At 47.1% G+C, this 23,731-nt stretch overlaps 4 protein-coding genes across 4 annotated transcripts; 1 reads left to right on the top strand and 3 right to left on the bottom strand.

Moving 5' to 3' along the window:
* Positions 1–8,747: 8,747 nt before the first annotated feature.
* Positions 8,748–9,451, bottom strand: LOC109940239 (uncharacterized). The gene has a single exon (XM_020539665.2). The coding sequence runs from the start codon at positions 9,429–9,431 to the stop codon at positions 8,949–8,951; it is 483 nt and encodes a 160-aa protein (XP_020395254.1). The 5' UTR covers positions 9,432–9,451; the 3' UTR covers positions 8,748–8,948.
* Positions 9,452–9,814: 363 nt separating this feature from the next.
* LOC100275322 (uncharacterized) lies at positions 9,815–11,015 on the bottom strand. The gene is made up of 2 exons (NM_001149426.2): positions 10,448–11,015; positions 9,815–10,319 (listed from the first exon to the last, which is right to left on the bottom strand). The coding sequence occupies exons 1-2, from the start codon at positions 10,609–10,611 to the stop codon at positions 9,980–9,982; spliced, it is 504 nt and encodes a 167-aa protein (NP_001142898.2). The 5' UTR covers positions 10,612–11,015; the 3' UTR covers positions 9,815–9,979.
* Positions 11,016–12,964: 1,949 nt separating this feature from the next.
* On the bottom strand, positions 12,965–17,608 carry LOC103630763 (pentatricopeptide repeat-containing protein At1g15510, chloroplastic). The gene is made up of 2 exons (XM_008651828.3): positions 13,556–17,608; positions 12,965–13,472 (listed from the first exon to the last, which is right to left on the bottom strand). Exon 1 carries the CDS (start codon positions 16,389–16,391, stop codon positions 13,800–13,802), a length of 2,592 nt encoding a protein of 863 aa, XP_008650050.1. The 5' UTR covers positions 16,392–17,608; the 3' UTR covers positions 12,965–13,472; positions 13,556–13,799.
* A 2,524-nt stretch (positions 17,609–20,132) lies between these two features.
* LOC103630762 (3-ketoacyl-CoA synthase 11) lies at positions 20,133–22,834 on the top strand. Its single transcript, XM_008651826.4, has one exon. The coding sequence runs from the start codon at positions 20,916–20,918 to the stop codon at positions 22,443–22,445; it is 1,530 nt and encodes a 509-aa protein (XP_008650048.1). The 5' UTR covers positions 20,133–20,915; the 3' UTR covers positions 22,446–22,834.
* The last annotated feature ends 897 nt before the right edge of the window (positions 22,835–23,731 follow it).

Raw genomic sequence — 23,731 nt, 5'->3', positions numbered from 1 at the left:
GAGGTTTCTCTATTTTAGCAACTCGCTTGCCTTCCACATGTAAAGGGTTGCAAAATAAAAAACTAGTGCTTGTGCTACTAATGTCATCTCTTGTGTTGAGTTTATCCATAGAAAATCTATGTTAAGAGATGGTGCTTGTTTTAAATTGGATAAATCACAATCTTAAAGGATACTATTCAACTAAAGTAAGAAGTTGATAAGAGGCCAAGGTATGAAAACTTCCTCTCCTTCGGTTGTTTTAGTATTCTATCCTTAGTGGGATGTACCATAGTATAGGTTAATTTCCTTGCAATATAAAATGTTCAATAGTGCATATAACTTTGAGATCAACTATATGTGTGCTCTAATTTAAAGGAATTTAATCTATCCTTTTGGGTTTCAAGAATGATGATTCATTCTCGATCCACATATAAGGATCATCATTTGTGAAACCCTCTCTTGTGTTTCTAATGCTCTCTTTTCTAAGTGTTTCAATAAGGTCCTTCCAAGTGTTTTCAAGATGGATTCAAAATCCACGGATATAAGAGTCTTGGTTGTTTCAATCATTGAGTTTCAATGGGTCTCATATCAAGTATGATTGAACCAAGCCAAGATCAATGAAGTTCAAGATCACCTGGTTGGATGAAATCATAAAGAGAAAAGAAATCACAGTGATTCAAGAAGGGAGTCACACTTTTTGTCAACCTAATAATGAAGATGTAGTGACATATTTATATGATATCCTTCATTATGAGGTTTGAGGTTCATATTAGCATGCTTTACCCTTCAGAATTTCAATTGATATACTTTAAGTTCTTAAACTTTCAATTGGTTTAATTTTCATCATCTATGTAAAACATGTTATGTTAAACCAAGATATAGTGCAAACATCTCCTTTAACCTCGTATTGTTGATGTGCATAAGTGTACTTTGTGTACTCTTGCATGCACAAATTGAGGGAGAGTTTAGCCTATATCTTGTGAGACTAATGATTTCTTTCAAGTTCATGATTGTGTAGTCTCACGCCTTGGAGAACATCAAATGAGGATGAGTGGTTCCAAGGAAATGATCAAATACTTACCACATGTCACCCCATGGATTAGTTCTGTTGGGGATCGATATGTGTTCTCTAGCATAAATTCAATTGTTTCAAATATATTATGCCTTGACCAAGATATATGATGAACTCCTCTAAGAATCTTAATTGAATCAAGTGCATGTTACAAGTAATTCAAGTACTTGATGCATACATTTAGGGGGAGCTCATTCTATATCTTGTGTCCTTAAAGACTAACATTTTCTTTTAGTGAACTTGTGTAGTTCTTTGAAGAGAATGAGTTTCTCTTGATCGTTTAAAGAGGATAAGTTTCTCTCTGAAATATCAAGCCTATCAAAAGCTAAGATAGAAATTCATGATTATAATGAAGACCATATGGCATGGAACAAAGGTGTGTCACTCCATGAACTATTGTATTACATTTGTGTTTCTAGGCTCTTACAAGTTAGTGTATGCATGTATATGTAATATCTTAAGTCACATCATAAGGTTGCACTTGAATCTTGGCTTAAAATATTGCATATCATATCTATTAGTATACCGTTTGATTATGAGTAATTCCTTAAATTGGTGCAATTTCATATTTTCATACTTTATTTGTACCAAGGTTCAAATTGTAGAACTTAATCCCCTGGCCTCACAAGTCCAAGTGCATAAGCTAAACAAGTATTCATCACTTGTATGCACACATTTAGGGGGAGAATAGTCTATAATTTGAATCTTTGAGACTAACTTCATTTCCAAGTCTATTATGTGTGTAGTCTCGAATTAGAAAGGAATCTTCGGGCAAAGACAATCGCTTCCACTGCAAATTTTGATGGGTATCAAAGATTCTTTGCTCCAATAAATGTATCTTTTATACATTTCATAAGAGAATGAGTTTCTCTTTTATATGCTACTCCAATGTCATCTAAAATTGGTAAATATGTATCACATCCTTTTGGATTGCAAATGTCTGAAGTAGCACAGCTTATAAATTCTCCTTCTAGAACTTAATTGATTAAATAGTGCACATGTTCCTTATGTTGTATGATTATATTCATATGATACTTTTTTATGCCAATGGTACTTTAAATTGCAAATAAGTACTCTCAATAGGCATCAATTGAATACATATATGTGTGTGCACTAAAACTTGAGGAGAACTTAGTGTAATATGCTATTAGTGATCTATTTATCTATCAAATTGTATCAATTGGTGTTTTTCAATTGATATTTTTCATACATGATCACTAGTTGCATAATCCATACTTGTGCAATTTTCATGTTGCCTCTTGTTGTGATAAGAAAATGCTAGGTGACATCTAGACTCCAGGTATCAAGATTTATCTTTCAGTTAGTATGACAATCTTCATTTGATATCTTGGACCTATGTCACAATTATGCCAACAAGAGCTTGCAAATGAATTCTAAATCCAACACAAGTCTGGAAACCCCTTGAAAAGGTAAAACGCAAAGGTACATCACTTATGACACTTATTCATTACCTTTGTGCCATCTAAGGATCCCTTTCATGATAGTGTGTTCACATCTCGCTTAATCATAATTTCTTCCATTTATATTCTTTGTATCCTTTTTGGAGATTTATGACAAAGGGGGAGAAATTTTGCATTAAAGCTTATCTTTATTTTTGAAAAGGGGAGAAATAATTAACAAAAAGGGGGAATCATAAGAAAAACATAAGATGTAGAAAGTTGATGAGTGCATACTATGTCATCAGCATCACGTTTATTTTATGACACACTGCACCTCATGAATAGTATGATATAAGTTGTCTCCATACTTTGACCCAAATATGTGCTTTTGGCATTTGAGTACAAAAGTGTTATTTTCTGAAATGCACATATTTAGGGGGAGGAAACTATATCATAGGATTCAAAATCTTATTTATCAAATCTTATGTAAGCTTTAAATGTGTTGTCATCAATCACCAAAAAGGGGGAGATTGAAAGTGCATTCATCCCTTTTGTGAGTTTTGGTGATTTGGATAACAACACATTTAAAGGTCTAACGAGTTTGCTAAGTGTTGAACAGGAAATTCAGTATGATGAACATACTTAAATAGTGTATAATGATCAGTGAACAAAGGTTCAACACGAGGTTAAATAACCAATGAGACAATGCAAATGGATATAATATGATCTCTATATTGGTTTGAATATATGGACAAGACCTGAGAAATCACTACATACATATGACCAGAATAGAGGACAAAGTGATTTAGAGGATTGGTCAAGCCAAAGAGAATAAGATATGAGGAATCGTGAATTGGCTTGACCATATTACTATCAGTCCATATATGCTTCTATGAGAATCAAACTAGAGCTTGATTGATCTTAGCAGTTATATCTAGATGACATTCAAGCAAGGTTCACAATATTGAAGAAATGATTCTCTCAATGGATGCTCAATAGGATGTGACTCAAGAATGGCTTGATAGGGTGAAGATAGCAAGGAAAGGGCTTCGAGGAACTAAGCGAAGGTGAAGGCCAAGCGACGGCTTGTAGACCGAGGTACCATGGCTAAGGTGAAGAAGAGAGTACTTGCACTAAGTCGATGAACTAATCAGCTATGAAGAGTTACAACATGTTGATGCATCAGTACGGTGACTTGAAGCCATGATTTGAACTCACATATGGTGATATGGTACAAGTCACAGGGTTTGATTTATGTTTGCTTCAAAAGGTGAGACAAAGATGTTTGTGATCCTTATGAAGCAATGCCATGGAGAAATCACACATGAGACGCCAATGACTCAAGGAGTTTACTTCATTATATTTTATTTAACTTGAGTATAGGAATCGTCGTACTATAAAGGGGATCCAAAAAGAAGGTTGGTGTTTGCCAAAGCTCAAACCTCTCTATTCAAAAGCTATTTTTGAAAAGCAAAAATCTCTTTAACGTTCTATGGTTGACCATGGTTAGGTTTGAGAAACCTAGAGTGTTCTTGCTGAAAAGCAGCTGAACTTCTTCAACTGCAGCTGAGCTTTCTAGCTGAACTTGACTTCAGCTGAGTTGAGCTTCTTCAGCTGCAGCTGAGCTTTTCAGCTGAGCTGAACTTCAGCTGAGTTGAGCTTTCTCAACTTCAGCTGAACTCAACTTCAGCTGTGAACCTCTTTGACCATACACCAGCTGAACTTGCCTCCGGGCAGTTGAGCTGGGGTTTTCTCTCCTAAACTCACTGGTCAAGACTGGTTGAACTGGTCCTGAGGGGCAGTTCAGCTGGTCTCTGACCCCTCTGACCTCTGATCTGCAGTCTGCCAGTCAGACTGGCAAACAGGTCGCCAGGAGCTGTCAGGGGCGGTTCAACCGGTCTTGGTCAACTTGACCAGTCTGCAGGTCAGTCTGCGCGTCAGTCTGCCAGTCAAACTGGCAGACAGGCTGCCAGGCCTGCCAGGGGCGGTTCAATCGCCCTAGGGGGCGGTTCAACTGGTCTCAGACAGAAAAATCTGCCCAACGGCTAGTTTTGAACTCCACCTATATATACTCCCTCCTACCTCTCACCCCACAGCAGTGAGCACGATTTGAACTCCATTTCTAACCCAAGAAACACCTCCCTCTCTCTCACACACATCTCTTGCCTCTCCCATTTCAAATCTTTGGAGAGAAATCTTTGAGTGAGCTTGAGAGTTGCGGTTTTGTGCTTCATCTCTAAATCTCTCTTGCTCTTCTTCTTGATTCGAGCTTTGGTACTACATTGAGTTCTTTGTGGATTCATTACTCTTGGAGCTTCTAGCTCCTAGACGACTAGGTGTCTCTTGTGAGTCTCCAAATCTTGTGGAAGACCACAAGAAAGTTTGTATTACCCGCTCGTTTGAGCAAAGATTAGTGTGTGAGCTTGACCTTTGTGGTCGGCAAAGGGAGGATTAGGGTTGAAAGAGACCCGGCTCTTTGTGGGCGCCTCAACGAGGAAGTAGGGCACCTTGGTGGTGTGACCGAACCTCGAGATAAATCTTGTGTCTCTTGTGTTCTTGCTCATTGTGTTTGTTTGTGTTCTTCGTTCTCTCACCATTCTGTGGAAGATTGTTTATATCTTTTTGGTGTGTGGATTTTGAGAAGTGCCCTTCTCAGATCTACTACTTTTGAACCTTGTGGATCATTTAGAACATCTCATTTCCAAAGTTAACTGGGTGAATTTCGAGATCAATTCAGTTTTACCCAGTTTGCTTCTAGTTTTTGTTGAAAAAGTTTTAACTTGCCTATTCACCCCCCCTCTAGGCAACTTTCAGGAGCCGTAGCACGTGGCCATCCGGCGAGCTAGGACCTCGACAAGCGAAGCCTTGCCCCTTAGTCAAATGCCTCTGTGAGCAAAGCCATATCCTCTCCCTCTCACTCCCCTCCCCAACCTCTCTCCTGTCTTGCTCACTCCGAAGCACCTCCCTCTCCTAAGTCCCATCCAATTCCCACCGCGCTACGCCGCCTCGCTTTCTCACTCTCTCCCTCGGCAGCAGCCGCGCTCCCTATCGTCGTGGTGCGGCCCTTCCTTGACGTCTTCCGCTCCGACGACGCCGACGCCGACGCCACCGTCGCCTCCAGCTCGCTCGACGCGCTCCAAAAGATTGTGTCCCTCACGGGCCAAGCGCTCAGGGAGGCCATCGATGTCGTTGCTAGCTGTTGGATCGAGGTCAGGGCTCAGCCCGCCCGAGGAGGACATGCTCATGAGGATGTTGCAGGCGGTCGTCGCATGCCTCCGTGTACCCGTCGCGACCGCTCTCAAGGACCAACATGTCTGCATGGTCGTCAACACCTGCTTCTGCGTTGTCCACTAGGCCGCGACCAAAGGCGAGCTCTTGCAACGGTCTCGCGCCATGCGATGCGTGAGCTCGTCCGATGTGTTCTTGCCTCGGCCTCAAACCTATACCCGCGAATCCAAGATCTGATTTGCTACTCAACCCAACGGTATGTAGGGTTGTAAATATTAGCTTCTTGCTCTATGTATCAGATAGAATGGGGTAGGATTCATACAAATTTTTGAGTGGAAGATAAGCTAACACTCGCGTTAGTTGTTTACACTGGAAATGTTTTTTATCAAGGTTATTAAACCTGACACGGTTTAGGGCTAACCTATGTTTGATGTTTTGCAGCAAAAGTGAGGGCTATGATGCATCGTCAATCCAAGGAATATTATCCATAAGCAGTATTGAAAACCCCTTAATATAGAATGAGTGTCCTAAAGGTTTTGATGGCAACTGATAATTTTGGAGCAACTCTGTGTTTTTGTTTCTTTACCCACATAGATTCTAGAATTTGTGTTCAGGACTCCGTGTGGGGAAATGTTAGACTGTAATAGCAAATTTTATCTGCATATTCTTAAGGTTGAATTATGGGTTGGAGAATTTTTTTCAGGCTAAATAATATATTTTCTGCACTTACAGTTAAAAGATTATTACTAACGTTGTGTGCCACCTGTGACTTGTGAACTTCTTTTTCCATTGTCTACAAGTAAAAATGAATTTACGAATGTTGGTCATTTTTTAGCCAATACTAGAAAACATGGGTTGTATCATGCTTAGGACGGAGTAGCAGCAATATCTTGTTAAAAATACCAATAAATTTAGTAAAGGAGCGGAGCAAATTGTAACCTTTATTTGCACTAACACTAAATTCTGTGTTGTTCGATTGCGGGCGCCTCATGTTCTAGTAGTCATACAAAGCCGACCCATTTTCGGAGGCCTTGAGCACTTCCTGTAAAATTCATACAAAGCGCAGCCTTTGGGTCTGCTGGGGAAAGGCGGGCAGCGCCGGGAAGGGGAAGTCATCGGAAGAATCGACTAATCGAGAGGCACGACGTCTTCTATCACTATCCTTGACCATTCTACTCCAAAGATGCTATTGGCAAAAATTAAATTGATAGATGATTATGATTTAATACGTGCACCAGTAATTGTGAATTTCCAAAACATACACTTTGGCCCTTGCAGCACCACTGATGAGGGAGCGGTACATGCACCAGTAATTGTGAATTTCCAGAACATACACTTTGGCCTTTGCAGCACCACTGATGAGGGAGCGGTAATGAGTAGCAAGAATTTAAGATGAGCAGCTAGCTGAACAGAGCATAACAGGAAACCAAGGGTGTCAAGAGTTCAAGCCCTGGCGGCGCACGGCAGCTCCGGCGTGACGACCACGCTGTATATGTGCGCCATCATACGTCGCTCGAAGTCGGCGGCGCCGCCGCCCCGCCGGCTCGCGCGCCCGCTCCCCCGGCGCGCCAGCGGCACCCGCCTGTCCCACAGCCCGGCCTCGGCGCCGCTGCGCGACCGGGCCAGCGCGGCGCAGGGCCGCACGGCGCCGCCGGACCCGCCCAGCGCCACCATGGCGTCGACGTACGCGTCGCGGAGCCGCGCGAGCAGGAGCCCCGGCGCCGCCAGCAACGCCGCGGCGCGGCGCGCCACCCTGCTGGCCTTCCACGACGACGTCGTCGTCGACGCGGCGGAAGCGGATCCCGCTGCTGCCCTGCCGCTGCCGGCACCCAAGCGGGCCACCCTGAGGCGCCGCGACGGCGAGCGCAGGCGCAGGTAGCTCCTCCGCGCCCAGTACGTCTGGATGCTGTGGCGCGGCTGCGACACGAGGCTGGCCATGGCCTGCGTGCGGTGCAGGGCGGACGGACTAGGGATCGACAGCTGCTGGCGCGCAGGTGGTGGTGTCGACGGACGGGGCTGTGGACAGGTGCCGCGCGGCGAGGTGTAGGTGGGGCTGGCGGATGGATGGTTATATACTATGTACTGTACTGCCATCGTAGGGCAGCTTGGGAAGCTCAGCTGATCTGTGGCTGGAAATGGAGGTGCCAGGTCAATGTGTGTTCACGCGATGTGATATCTGGCTACGTGAACGTGACCGCGAGGCTTGAGTTCTTTCTTGCCGGCGGGCGCTACGCTGGAGTCGCCCGCGTTGAAAAGGTCCTGCTCGGCGGGTCGTGGTTCTTTCTTTGGAGCCGCCAAACCTTCACTGTTTCTTCGCTCAGCAAGGTCCGTGTCGGCGGACAAACTGACGGACAGAATCGCCCGTGGGGCCCTTCCGTCAGTTACTCAGTTCGGAAAGGAAGCTGGAAGCCAAACCAAGGAGAGGGAGGGGGCGAGGACCGTGCCGAACAGGATTCGACTGGGCTCCGAGTTTTTGCTGACAAAACTGCTTATGGGCTCACCCTCACGGGAGATTTTCAAAGTACTTGGGCCGGCCGAGGACGATGGATCCCGCGCAGTCGAATCCTATCCAGGCCTCGTGGGTCTACTTTACGTCTACGAATTTTTGGTCATATATGCTGACATACGTAGCTTGTAGCTTAGGCAGATATTTTAAGAAATCTACAGATCTAAGTACTATTTCATGATCTTTATCGCGTGTATCGTGTGGATCGGCGATCATTAGGGAGATTTGTATTTGATTTTATTGCTTGTACCCTGATCAGCTCATACGTGCCTCACCGAGCTCACCCTGACCTCGTCGGTGTGGCTCCCTCCTCTTCTTCTTGTCGCAGTCTTGTACTACTGAAAGCTCGTTGTACTACTGGCGCTCGCTGAGTTCAGCTCAGACAACGGTACTACACAGACACAGCCCAAAGCAGGTCGTACGTCCAACCCGAGCCGAGCGATCGTTCTCCATTTTGTTTTCGTGCATTTCCACGCTGTTCTGCTTTTCCACGAAAGCAACAGGCCAAGTAACATCACCAGAGGATTTCAAATTGGCCTCGGCCATCAGCGTCCATCGCTCACAAAATTTGCTCATGTGCAAGCAAGTAGTAGTAGTAGTGGTGTATGGGCAAATTACTTCCATCAACACAAAAGTTGCCGGCAAGAATTCATGAGATACTGAGACAATAAAACCTATAGTGTACATATTGCGTTTTCCAATTTCCACATTTGTCGCTTTTTTTTTCTTACAACCTCCGATCTCCACAGTTGCCCGCGGCGCGTCAGAGCGAGAAGCAGCCCGTGCCGGGGCGCACCGCCGCGAGGACAGAGGACGGCGGCGCCACCAAGTCCGGCGCGGCGGCCGAGACCGAGACGCTGTCGAACCTCCTGGGCGCGGGCGGGCGGGGCAGGTTCTCGGGCACGACGTTCTCCAGCGAGTTGGCGCGCCACGGCGGGCACTGCCTGCGCTCGCTCCACCGCGCCGGCGCCGGCGCCTTGGTGCGCGCGGCGCCCATGGCGTCGGTCCACGCGGCGACGGATGCCCCGTCCCGCGCCAGCGCTATGTCGCCGCCGCCCGCCATCCCCATCGCCGCGCACGCCGCGGCTGCCACGCACGCCCCGCGCAGCGCGTGCGACGCCGACACGCCTGCTGCCGGCGCCTGCGTCCTGCGAGCGCCTGCAGCGGCTTGTTCGGGCGGAGCGGGAGGCCCGAGGCGGCAGCAGGAGCTGATGATGGTGGCGGCGGTGGAGGAGGGAGCCGCCATTTACTAGTGAGAAGCTTCGGTGGACTGGACAGAGGCACGGGAAGTCATTATTTATACGGTGTTCCCGTGGACGGTCGCTGTTTGGCGAACAGATCAGAGCCGTCGATTCCGACTTGGACGATGGACAGTAGCGGTAGCGGCGATAGCTCATTTCGCGTGCTGTGGTTGCGTATCTAGGAAAGGTCCATGGTGGAAAGGGAAAGCAGGAACGTCTGGAGCGCGGGGCCCCCTTGGTAAGATATTTAATCTATATAGACAAACCAATGTTCAAAAGGTAAAATCTGTTTCAAATTAAAACCAAGTAAACAGCGGTAGAAGCAAGGTAACAACAGCTTTTGGCCTCGTGCCGTGTGGCTTTTTGGCGTTGATGTCGGAGGAGCTATACGAGACAGGGACAACATGCGATGAAAGAAAACCCAAGGGAACTACAACAGAATCGTGCTTATATATCCTACTGTTTCCGTTCGCTTCGAACTACAATATACAGAACAAATATAACAAATTCAGCTGCGGAATAGTCAGCCCTAGCACGACCTCTGCCTACTCGCCTAGAGGGTGAAGCAGTCGTCCATGCCGGATCGCAGCGCCAGGAACGGCGACGGCGCCACCGCCTGAGGCCCGAGCGCGGGGGCCTTCCGCGGCGCCCGCTTGACGGTGCTGAACCTCCGGCGCGCCGACGGGCGGGGCAGGTTCTCCGGCACGACGTTCTCCAGCGAGTTGGCGCGCCACGGCGGGCACTCCCGGCGGTCGCTCCACCGCGGGGCCGCCGCGACGGAGGCGTCGCGCGGCGGCGCCGACGCGGCCACGCCGCCGCCGCCGCCTCCCGCCGTCCCGAACACGACGCACGCCGCCGCGCCCGCCACGCACGCCCGCCGCAGCCCGTCCGCCCTGCAGATATAACGGTGAAACGGTCACGGCGGTCGGATCTCTTGCGGGACGACGTCTGGCCATCGCCGCCGGGCTTGCCGGACATGGCGCGGCCGATCTGGGGCGAGCGAGACGTCGTAGCAACTTACCACGGCGTCGGCGACGGCTGCCTCAGGCGAGCGGAAGCTTCTCTGACGGGAGCTGGAGGTCCGAGGGAGCAGCTGATGGAGGGGACCGCCATGAACGCTCGATTCCCAAGAGCTTCTGGATTCGTGCTCGGCGGGCGGCGCGTGATCGACGGTGGGCGGCTCATTCGTGCACGCGGGAGCCACGTAAATAGGCGTTCCCCGTAGAAGCGGCGGGCGTCTGGTGAATAGAACAGAGGTGGCTGGTCAGATCACGGCGGTTGATTCCGACTTTGACGCTGGATTTTAGCGCCGGGAACGTGTACTTCTCTCGTTTACTGACTTGGCGTGTGAAACTACCGGTGGCGTGTGCCATAGTTCGGCAGGCACGTCGGGAGCGCGGGCCCAACCAACTGGCTTGGATATTTGTACCGCAGATCTGTAGACAGTCAATTGCACTAACACAATGGGTCTACCCAAACACGCACAAAAAATCACGGTCTGCTATACATTCATATCATGATTTGAAAACATTGTTTGTCATTGGCTCATTGCTTTACATTCACATGCAGTTTCTGCTATAAATGGACTTTATGTTGCACTTGGATCACCAAAGCTACCTGGATGGTCTGCTAGTGGTGGAGATCCCTGTGGTGAGAGCTGGCAGGGTGTCACATTCACCGGCTCAAGTATAACCTCAATGTACGCCAGTTATTCAATATGTTACCTTTTGCCAATAAGACTTTTTCATTTTGTGCTTTTATCAACTAATTGTTTGCAGAATTTCCAATGCTGCAAATTTGGGTGGACAGCTAGGCAGCCTGGGGAACTTCACTTCAATAACTGAAATGTAAGGGCACGATCTTCACAATTTTCTTTGCCAATGGTAATGGCAGTTTTTTGAGAAAAAATGGTAATGGCTGTACCAATTCTATTGTACTGTTTAAACAGGTGAACAGAGGATACTTTATATACTGGTATAAGTGTTACTTGTATCTCAATATGCCATCAAGCTTTGTGATTGTCTGCTTTCTTGCCATTGTAGAAATCTTAGCAACAACAATATCGGTGGAAGCATACCGGAAGATCTACCTGTCACACTGCAGAATATGTATGTGGTTATGCTTACGCTTGAAATTTTCTTTAGTTTTGGTTAGATGATGGGATATTTTGTTCCTTGCTACTGCAGCTTTCTCTCAGATAACCAACTAACTGGAAGCATTCCAGTGTCATTATCAAAACTCCATAGTCTAACAGCCATGTAATTCCTTTTTTCCTTTTCTTTTCCCTCCTAGACGACAATGTCATAGATTACTGTTTTCTACTTTCATCAATTAACTGACTCAAGAGTCAAGATTCTCTTTTACCAGGTCACTGAATGATAACCATCTAGATGGAAAACTACCAGATACATTTGATTCCCTCACAGAACTTGTAAATCTGTATGTTCTCCCTCCTTCCTTCCCTCCCACCCCTTCATGCAAACTGCTTGATGATATCTGACCTTTGATCACAATGATATTTCTTCCAACAACTTCAGTGGTCCATTACCACCTTCATTGGGAAGCTTGGCATCACTGACTACATTGTAATTCTACTGACCGTTTCCTTTTATATTTACCCTCTTACCTTGTACATACTCTTTCATGATCTTCTATTGCACAGGCACATGCAGGATAATCAACTATCTGGGACCCTTGATGTCTTGCAGGATCTCTCCCTCAAAGATTTGTATGTCCAGACCCTCTTCTCTGTTGTCAGTTAACTTTTCATTTATTATAGTTCATCATAATCTACAGATTAAGCAGAATATCTGCAATTATTTGGGCAGTTAACTGCTGATTTAACCAAAAAAAAAAGACCGCCTCCAAGTAATACTCTGTGGGTCTATTCCTTTGAATTTAAACTACAGATTATAATGATAGGCGACTTAAATTAGCCCTAGACTTGCTATGTGATAACTCTATGCTGTATTAGCGAAGCCACCTTGAATTTACTCGACAAAAGTTATAGCCTTTTAGTGCTCTCTTAAGGCTTTCAGGTTCAGAAGTATAGTTCGCAGTGTAGTAATTGTAAATGCACCTTCAGCATAGTTTGCTAGTTGGAAAAAGGAAAAAAAGATATTGACAAAGTAACTTATTTCACTGTTTTTATGGAGCCCTTTGCTATTGCTAATATAACTGCTCATGAAGCTGAGCTAATATAACTGCTCATGAAGCTGAGCTAGTTCATTTGCTCATGAAACAATGACAAAGTAACTTATTTGGTTAACTGCCCAGACCACCCAGGTCCACCCAGGTTCAAGTCCTCGTCGAGGCGAATTTGGGTGCCTATTTTCTTATTAATTAATTAATTAAATTTAAAATGCAGCCAGTTCTTTTGGGTGCCTATTTCTCTGGGCTTTTTAATGCAATTGACCAGTTCTGCTTTTGGGTCCAGTTATTCCCCATCCCCAGAAAAGTGGATACATTAATGTTTGTATCTTGCCTATCAGATTTCTACAACAAACAACAGCCACGGACATCCCTTTCACATGATGCATGGGGCATATAATTTTATTTAGTATAAATCCAAATGATGTTAAATTCACACCTCAAATAATTTATTGTCATAAATGTTCTGTCATGCATACAATATTCGTGACTCTTTGGCTCTTTCTAATACTTTATGTACCTCTAAACAGAAATGTCGAGAATAATATGTTTTCTGGACCAGTTCCTCCGAAGCTGCTCAACATACCAAACTTCAAATGAGACACTTTTCCTTTACCTATAGCAAACTTCTTGGTGCAGCCCAATTAGTCCTGTTGTGTTAGGTTTATGGCCATACAAGAAGAGATCAGCTCCGATCTCAACATATGAATCATTTCGGAGTCGATCTCAAAATAGTTGATGCGCACTACTGTAACATTAAGACTAAATAAAGCCTATTCAACACAACATTAGACACCAACTAGACTATCCTGTATAGCTCAAGCTTACTTGGTTGTTTCTTTTTTGGCAAGTTGTTGCAAGCAAAGATCAGCTCCAAGAATCAATTCTTAAAGAGACTGCAAGGAAGAAAAATAAGTGTTAGAAAAACAACATTGATTTTTATCAACTAACCAGGGAAAGACAAGAAGCATGAAATTACCTTTCATGACATGTGTGAGAATCTTAGGTCCCATTACTTGAGTATAACTTTCCCTACTGCCATGTAACAGGTTGAGTATCTGCACAAACTGCTATACAGAACGCAATGTGTTCTGCTTAGTATTGACAGCATTGTATCGCCATGGCATTGTATTGACAGGATGAACGTGTACAAGATGAATAATAGCACAAGGGTATATCCGTATATGCAACATAATTAAGCTTGCCTCCCCTCTGCAAGAACTTCATCCAAAACCTTCATCTCCACACGAACAACTTCCATCCTTAAAATGGTGGAGTTGCTTACTGTCCCTAACAATTATATCTCTTCGTACTATATTAGAAATCATCTTCAATATCCTGTGACAACTCTGACATGTGTATTGGTTTTTGGTGACAGAAATTGAGGTGCCAGGTGTGGTATTGATCAAACCAAAAGCAACAGCAAGTCTTTCGCTATGACCACAAAAGATGTCATCCTTCAATACTTCATCTTCAGGACAATGAGATTCAACAGGAGCATAACCAGATGCTTTCATCCGCTCATATATTCCTTCAAGAACAGTATTTATTTCTCTGATTTGTGGATGCGACTCATCATCTGTAAGAAATGCATGGACCACTCCTTTAACCTCAACCCAGCTACATCCAGAATCATGATCCAGTCCTTTCTCCCGCATGGTTTTCCTCACCCTAGCCAATTTATCCCATAAACAAGCATCAGCATACAGATCACACAATAGGACATGATATCCGGCATCATTAGGCTCCAATGCAAGGACATATTTTGCAGCAAGCTCCCCAAGTTCAACATGCCGGTGTATTCGGCATCCATTTAGCAAGGCTCCCCAAACAGCAGCATCTGGTGTGATAGGCATTTCATTTATGAAGTTGTAAGCTTCTGTCAGCTGCCCAGCACGACTTAGAAGATCCACCATGCATGCATAGTGCTTGAGATTTGGAACGATAGAGTATTTCTCAGTCATGCTGTGGAAAAGCTCCCAACCTTCGCTGACCATTCCACCCCTACTACAAGCACATAGCAGAGCGACAAATGTAACTTCATCTGGGCATTCTCCTATTTTCACCATTTGATTGAAGAACGATAAAGCGGTATCCCCATGACCATGAGCAACAAAACCTGCAATCATGATATTCCACGACACAACATCCTTTGCACCATGTGCACAGAACTGTGCCCAAGCATAGCCTGTCTGGCCACATTTTACATACAAGTCGATAAGGGCATTGGGCAAATAACCTTCATATTCAATACCACACCTTAAAACATGTGCATGGATCTCCTTACCACTCCTCAAAGCCCCAGTAGCAGCACAAGCAGCAAGCGCAGCAATAAAAGTGACAGAATTGGGCTTAACATCTGCAAGCATATGCCTGAAATAGTAAAGAGCCTCAAAGTTCCTATGGTTGAAGCAAAATCCTGCGATCATTGAACTCCATGACACTACGTCCTTCTCATGCATGCACTTAAAAACTTCAATAGCCTTATCAATACGCTTGGACTTTGCATACATTTCAAGGATTGCATTTGTAACTACGATGTAGCTTATGAATCCCTTGCTCTCAGCAAGTTCGTGCAACTTGACACCAACATCCAAACTCCCCAAGCAAGCACAAGCAGCAAGGGCACTTGCAATAGTAATATCATCAGGACTTACATTGTTCACTTCCATAAGTGCATACACTTCAAGAGCTTTATCTGGGAAGCCGTTTTTCTCATACCCAGATATCATAGCTGTCCATGTCATGGCATCTCTAGTATCCATTCTTGAGAACACTGTTCTTGCTTGCCTCATCATACCAAGACTCGCATACATCTGAATCAAAGAGTTACAGAATGCAACATCACCGGCAAAACCCCTCTTCACTGCAAGTCCATGCATTTCCTTTGCAAAGGTTACGTCAGATAACAAGCCTGATGCAACAGTAACACTAGTTATTGTCATGAGGTTAGGCTGAACCTCATCATGTAGCATGGTAAGAAACAACTCCAACCCTGCATTGCATTCACCATTCTCAAAATGCCCAGCAATCATCGCATTCCATGAGATACAATCCATGACGGTCATACTGTCAAACACCTTCCGTGCAGCCATAACGTCCCCACATTTGGCGTACATGGTCATGAGTGCATTCAGGACATCGACCTCCTCCCCAAACCCAAACCGAAGAACATGTGCATGCACCTCCCTCCCCATCCTCCAGTCTGGGACGCCCCCACAGCTCCGCAGAACACAGGGGAACGTGTACACGTCCGGTCTCACACCTGCCCACATCATCCTGTGGTACAGGTCCAGCGCCTCATCCAGCAAACCGGACTTCCCGTACCCGCCCACCATGACGTTCCAGGAGAAGACATCCCGTTCAGGCATTTTGGCAAACACCCTCCACGCGTGCCACGTCTCCCCGAACCTGACGAGCATGCTGAGCATGGCGTTCCCGAGGCGGAGACCGAACCAGGCGTGCCGGTCGTCTGCGTGCGCGCACGCGCGCAGCCCCGGTTCCACTGCGCGGCGCCACTCGCAGAGGCGGAACAGCGCGACGTAGGCGTCCTCGTCGGGCGGCTCCGCCGAGGACTCGAGGAGCCAGAGCGCCTGCGCGAGCTGGCCATGGGAGCAGAGCGCTCGCAGCTCCGTGCTCGGGTCCGCGGAAGAGGAGGTGGACGCCGCAGCCGAGACGGCGGCCGAGCTGAGACCGCGTAGGCGCTTCTTTGCGTGGAGGCGGATGGGCGGGAGGGCGCGCGGCAAGGCAAGGGAGGCGAGTGGGAGGAGGAACGGATTGAGTGCGGGTGCGGGCTTAGTGGGCAGCAGCGGCATCTCTGGAAGCGGAGGCGGAGGAGGCGCGCATGGCGCTGGGAGCCACGGCCGCAGGGTTTTGGAGAGGTTTCGGGGCCGACGAGCGGAGGAGCGCGTGGCCAAGCTGGTGACCGCTTGCTCCGCGAGCGCGAGTGGATAAGCAGCGCGAGGGCGAAGCGAGAGGGTCGTTTGATTATTATTATGTCCTCCTCCATCAACCTTACTGGGCCTCCATCATCCTAAGGCCACCACGACTTAGCGGAAGCGTGGAGCCGGGCTCAGCCCAAGCCCAAAAACGTTGAGGAAAATTCACCGGCTTGAATCTTCTGGTCCTGAATAAATTGGAGGCGGAAACGAAGCAGAAACATCTCAAGTTGCAACAATGGCATCGTCCGCTGCTGCAAACACGAAGCCGATCGCGCTCCCGCCAAGGCCAGCGCCAACCCGCGTCGGCTGCTGCTGCTGGAGGACAACAGACACCCAGGCCCACGGTCCCGTCGCCGCGGCGCCGCGGCGCGCCTCAGGGTCTCAGCCTCCGCCGCCCCGTCGGACGTGCCGGACTTCCTCTCTTCCAATTCGGTACTGCCGTTTCGACTTGCCTTGTCCCTCGCTGCATCATCCTCTGCGCGTGTGAGAAGTCTCAGCCAGGTTGAGTACACGTTACGGAATCTAGTTAGATTAGGTTGCGTGATCAGGGCAGACACGGATAGCTGATGGGGCTTTTGGTTTTGGTTTCTAGTGTGTTCTCAAACACGTTTTGGTGACTACTACTTCACTTTTTTCAGCGATAAAGTAAATATATATATTCATAAGAATGGAACAAAACGCTATGAAAGTATCATTTGGATTGATTACCGTGATTCTAACAGTCCATGATGATTGAAATAAAACTCGAGGAGGGGGGGTCGTTTTCAGCCAAAAAAAAGTTTTCAGGAACACACATCAACTGAAATTTGTGTACCTGACTGAGCATTGTATTGACAGGATATTATGAGTGACTAAGGGTCTGTTTGTTTCAGCTTATAGATTATATAATCTAGATTATAATCTAAATTATATAATCCAGATTATAATCTAGATATATTATAATCTACATATAGTTGTTTGGTAGTTTAGATTATACAAATGTAGATTATTCACAAAGACTACAGGCCTTGTTTGTTTTAGATTATAATCTCTCCAGATTATATAATCTAGCGCAAATAATCCAATAGTTAAACAAACATATAGATTATGGGTTCAGATTATATAATCTAAACTCCAGATTATGATAATCTCATAATCTCCTCAAGACTAGCTTATTTGAGATTATTTTGGCAAAAGACTCACTACCCATGGTAATGTAAATAGAAATTACAATATATGACATCATTCTTTTCTCACCTCAAATAAACAATAAGGGTATTGTTGTCTTTGTAAATAATCTACATTTGTATAATCTAAACTACCAAACAACTATATATAGATTATAATATATCTAGATTATAATCTGGATTATATAATTTAGATTATAATCCAGATTATATAATCTATAAGCTGAAACAAACAGGCCCACAATACCCTTGTTTGTTTATTTGAGGTGAGAAAAGAAGGATGACATATATTGTAATTTCTATTTACATAACCATGGGTAGCGGGTCTTTTACCAGAATAATCTCAAATAAGCTACTCTTGGGGAGATTATGAGATTATCATAATCTAGGTTTTAAATTATATAATCTAAATCCATAATCTAGTTGTTTGTTTACCTAATGGATTATTTGCGCTAGATTATATAATCTGGAGAGATTATAATCTGAAACAAACAGGTCCTAAGTCTATTAAGCGGTAAAATGGTTCAATAAATCAAACGGACTAGTGGTTCCCCTTCAGTTTTATAGAATATAATTTCAGGGATTTGGGCAGGCAACTGTCATAGTATATAAACTCATATGTTATTGTTCTACCTAATGTTTCTCTCCAGCGTAGCGCAAAAGGGCCACGGATAGGACTGCTGTCTTTTCACTTTCAGTTGTCAATACTGACTGGAAGTTAATCCTGAACTTGATGGGTTGCAATACTGACTGGAAGTTGCTATTTTTTTACCGAGAAAACTGGAAGTTGCTGTTGTTCGAAACCCGCAAGAGAAAGCCTTTCGGTCCCATGTTGAATGTGATATCTTTGTTCTGTCTGAAAATAATCGCAAAAGAGCATAAACATTTTGGTCGACATTTATGATGACTCTATCGTTCAGTTTAACGCAGAAGAAGTGGTTGAATACCAGCTTGAGTCCTTAAAATACAATGACCAGCCCCGGCAAGATTATGGGATAGAGGTCATGTACCGGGTAACTATACAAGCATGAAAACTGTTCATTTCCTTGGGTATGGTGTTAAATGAACTCAACTTTGGTCAGACTGACAAGTCGTGCGGTCCTACTAGTTTGCAGGCTTTGAACCCCTTCGAAAGGTCAACTTAGTTTGGATGACAGTTTGGTCTAGGACAGGTGGTCTGAAACCTATTCCTACTGGCTTTACACTGGCAGCCAGACTGTGTTACTTACTGATTGCCGCCAATACTGTTCCTGTTTGAACGCTTCCGGCGTCTGTTCCACCATTCAGCTTACAGAGCGCTGCTGGGCCACAAAGGAAGAAACATACTAAGCACTAAGCAGCTTATGGGTTGAAGAGGTACAACAAGGCAAATCGGACATACATACATGATGACCTCCATTATCTGAGTATTAAGTTTACGCTATTCGTGTTGAGCAGGACCGGTTTAAACAAAGAGTTTGGTTAGAAGGAGCCCGGCCAGAGGAGGAAGAAATATTTCAATCCACAATGGTTCAGGTACATGTCACTCTGTCAGCTTGCTTTTCACTTCACTTGCCGTGATTTTCAGCCATCCGGTGGGTTTAATCGACTGTTGTTACTTGCTGTAGAGAGTCGGAGGCTCATGGGATGGTTACTGGCTAACGGAGAGCTTAATAATAAACGATGGAGACGCATTCTCGGGTCGCTTACTGATGTAGTGAATTGGTCCAAATCAGGTGCGTTGAACTCATGCGGATACAGGTCAATGACGTGATCAAGCAGCAGGTGAACGCGTATTTGCAGCAAACTACGGCGCGGTTCTTCTTTCTTAACATCCTTTTCTGAGTTTTGACGACTGCCTCTTTTTTTCACTTCTGTTCTACGTGTCCGGTGGATTCTGTGTCGTCGCTTTTGGTCAGCCCGTGTTCTCGGTTCTCGCGACCTACGACGGCTTAAAATGCATTGTTTTTACAGTACAGAACAGAGACCGCTGTGCTGCAATGAATATATTTGTAGTAACGGGATTCACACTCACCGGAAAGGCTACCTAGGAGGAAACTTGCAGTGCTTGCGATTGGGCACGTCAGTAGCGTGCTTGTGAGACGAAAGGAACATGAGATCGGCTGTGTATATCCATCCTCTGACCACTATGTATGATCTATGCAGTGTGATGTGATCAGGTGGTTTGGTGAATAAAGTAGCACCTCTTTGAGACTTTGACCCTGCCTTTTCCGCACTACTTTGTTACCTACACACTACACTAACCATCCACCAGAGCGAGTCCAAATATCCACTTGGAAAAAAAGAAAATCCTTCCACGAAGGACTTCATGGCACACACTGACACACAGGGTTACACCAAAGCGAGCAACGAAATGGCCCTGAATTATGCGCTCATGTAACTCCCCGTTCTCAAAATTAGAGACATTCTAACCTCACTGGAAATCAAATATTTTTTAAAAAAACTTTGATCAGAGATGTAAAAAAGTAATATTAAAGCCTTAGGCCTCAAAACCGAGCTAAAATGCTTAAAATTTTCTAGAGCTTTAAAATTTATCAAGGAAATCAAGACAAGCCCTTAGTACTACGGAGGGAATGAAAGGAGATATTCTACGTACGTCTACGGTCTATCGCGTACACGTGCGTGTTATTGCGCTCCAGAAAGGCGTGCAAGTCCACCACACGCAGCGCAGGCGCGCACCGCACGTTCGCGTACCGTTCGTCCCCCGAGCTCCGCGGCCGGCCGCGTGTCTGGCTGGACCGGCGCCCGCGCAGGCGCACACGGCTCTCCCAACCGCCTCGCTCGGCCGCGCCCGCGCGCGAACTACAAGATGCCGGACCGACACGTCGCGCTCCCCCCGGGGCCCGCTCTCCCGTCCTCCTCCCAGGCGCGACCGCGCGAGACGCCTGCCCGAGTGTAACCGTCGCCGTCGAGCCCCCATCCGCATTGCGTTTTTCGGGCGCGTTCAGGCGGGACGCATGATGCGCTGCTAGCGTGTTCAGGCCTTCAAAACGCAGCACACACCGGTCCGTTGCTTGCCGGCCCACCGCTGGCGGCGCGCGGATCCTCTCCCACCGCGTATCTTTCCGTTTGGATCCCCGAGTCGGAGCTCGATCAGATCGGTGCCTCTGCCTGCGTGCGTCTGCTCTGGTCTACTATATATGACCACGGGCGCGGGCTGACGCTCCATCGCCCACACGTCGAAGCAGGTGATTGGCGATCCTTGTCCGTCCTCGCTCGCTAGCTGATCGACATGGCCGACGACGACCCAAGAACGACGGCGGCGGCGAGCAGCATGCCGGACTTCAAGCAGTCGGTAAAGCTCAAGTACGTGAAGCTGGGGTACCACCACCTGATCAGCCACGGCGCGTACCTGCTGCTGGCCCCGCTGCCGGGGCTCGTGGCGGCGCACCTCTCCACCTTCACGGCGCGGGACCTGGCGGAGCTGTGGCAGAGCCTGCAGTACAACCTGGCGTCCGTGCTCGTCGCGACCACGGCGCTGGTGGTCACGGCAACCGCGTACGCGCTGACGCGGCCGCGGCCCGTGTACCTGGTGGACTTCGCGTGCTACAGGCCCCGCGACGAGCGCAGGTGCAGCCGCGCGCGGTTCATGAACTGCACCGAGTCGCTCGGCACCTTCACGCCGGAGAACGTGGAGTTCCAGCGCCGGATCATCGAGCGGTCGGGGCTGGGCGAGGACACGTACCTCCCGGAGGCGGTGCTCAACATCCCGCCCAACCCGTCCATGGCCAGCGCGCGGGAGGAGGCCGAGATGGTCATGTTCGGCGCGCTGGACGAGCTGTTCGCCAAGACCGGGGTGCGGCCCAAGGAGATCGGCGTGCTGGTGGTGAACTGCAGCCTCTTCAACCCGACGCCGTCGCTGTCCGCCATGGTCGTCAACCACTACAGGCTCCGGGGCAACGTCGCGAGCTACAACCTCGGCGGCATGGGCTGCAGCGCGGGGATCATCGCCGTGGACCTCGCCAGGGACCTGCTGCAGTGCCACCGGGGCACCTACGCCGTGGTGGTCAGCACGGAGAACATCACCCTCAACTGGTACCTGGGCAACGACCGCTCCATGCTGGTGTCCAACTGCCTGTTCCGCATGGGCGGCGCGGCGCTCCTGCTGTCGAACCGCGGCTCGGCGCGGCGCCGGTCCAAGTACCAGCTGGTGCACACGGTGCGCACGCACAGGGCCGCCGACGACCGCTGCTTCGGCTGCGTGAGGCAGCGGGAGGACGGGGAGGGTAGGGTGGGCGTGTCGCTGTCCAGGGAGCTGATGGCCGTGGCCGGGGACGCGCTCAAGACCAACATCACGACGCTGGGCCCGCTGGTGCTGCCCATGTCGGAGCAGCTGCTCTTCTTCGCCACGCTGGTGGCGCGCACGGTGCTGAAGCGCAAGGTGAAGCCCTACATCCCGGACTTCAAGCTGGCGTTCGAGCACTTCTGCATCCACGCGGGCGGGCGGGCGGTGCTGGACGAGCTGGAGAAGAACCTCAGGCTCACCGACTGGCACATGGAGCCGTCCAGGATGACGCTGCACCGCTTCGGCAACACCTCCAGCAGCTCGCTCTGGTACGAGCTCGCCTACGCCGAGGCCAAGGGCCGGATCAAGAAGGGCGACCGCACCTGGCAGATCGCCTTCGGCTCCGGATTCAAGTGCAACAGCGCCGTGTGGAAGGCGCTCCGGTCGGTGAACCCGGCCAAGGAGAAGCGGGGCAACCCCTGGATGGACGACATCGATAGGTACCCCGTCGCCGTCCCCAAGGTGTCAGCCATCTGATCAAATTCGTTTGCAGCCTGCAGGCATCGCCATGGCCATGCCTGCCTGTACATGCATGCATGCCTTCTGATCCATCGGGTTGTAGCAAAAGCCATAGTAGGATATGTATAGTTGGAGTGGAGTCGATCGTTTTCTGTACACTTGTGAATCGGCCGCCGGTACGTCTGCTAGCTGTTCATTCTTCTTCGTCGTTGTCGTAGTACACGTCATGTATGTATATAAGTGTATTTTATATAGTGCGTGCGTGCTTGACACGGGCCATAGGGAATACTGTAATACATGAGCTGAAAGCACGAGGCCTGCGAGGCCCGTTCGCTGTGCGGCCACACTCCAAAGGAGCATGTTGTGCTTGCCGATCAAAATGGTCCAAAACGACCGAAAAATAGTTAGATTGATTTTGTTTTCATGTTTTATTTTCTAATGGAATGAAAACTAAAACGAAAAACTAACGGATCGGAATTAGGATCGGAATTATCGGTTAATCGAAAACGATCGAAACAATAAACTTTAATCGGAAAGATGAATATTATAGTTTCCATAAATATATAATAAAGTGGCATGTTATCTATTTTTAATATAATAACAAACAACTATTTTTCATCATTCATAGTATTTAGAGTAATTATAACTTTTATTTTTCTCTTATTCGTTCACTTGAACACAAGAAAAAATGTAAATTGTATAAAGTATACGATAGATATCTCATATTATATAAAAACGGTAAAAGAAAAGTATCATTATAACTCGAAAACGAAAAATACGAAAACGGTCGGCTTTCATACCATTTCTAATCGATTCTCGAACAATTCAAAACAAACAGACAAAAATGATATGTTCGTCTCGTTTTTATCCTAGTGAATGGATTTCCTGTGACTATAAATTCTAGGCCGGAACAAGGAATATCATTTCAGCACTTGTTTTGTGAGATCGTGTCCTGTTTGTTAGGAGATAGGGGTTCCGCCATGCTGCTTGGGGCGCCTGATCTGATCGTGTGAGATCAACACTCTTCATTTGATACTGAATATACTTACTACTAGGAGGTAATAGATCATCGATCCTGAAAGTAGCCTAGAGGGGGGTGAATAGGCTAATCTGAAAATTTCACAACAAACTTCGAAAGATTGTTAGATACACAATTCGACTGGTGCAGGCCGGTTCAACAGATACGTGCGCAAGTTGAACCACTCTGAACCAATCCAACTGTTTTATAAACTTTAGACTAAAATCTACTCGAAAAAGTATTTCGCAAGTTCTTGAGAGAAGTAAGATATAGCTAAGTGAGGATG

The sequence above is a fragment of the Zea mays genome, chromosome 6, assembly GCF_902167145.1.
Source record: "Zea mays cultivar B73 chromosome 6, Zm-B73-REFERENCE-NAM-5.0, whole genome shotgun sequence".
NCBI classification, from domain to species: Eukaryota; Viridiplantae; Streptophyta; class Magnoliopsida; order Poales; family Poaceae; genus Zea; species Zea mays.
This window is presented reverse-complemented; position numbering and strand designations above follow the sequence as displayed.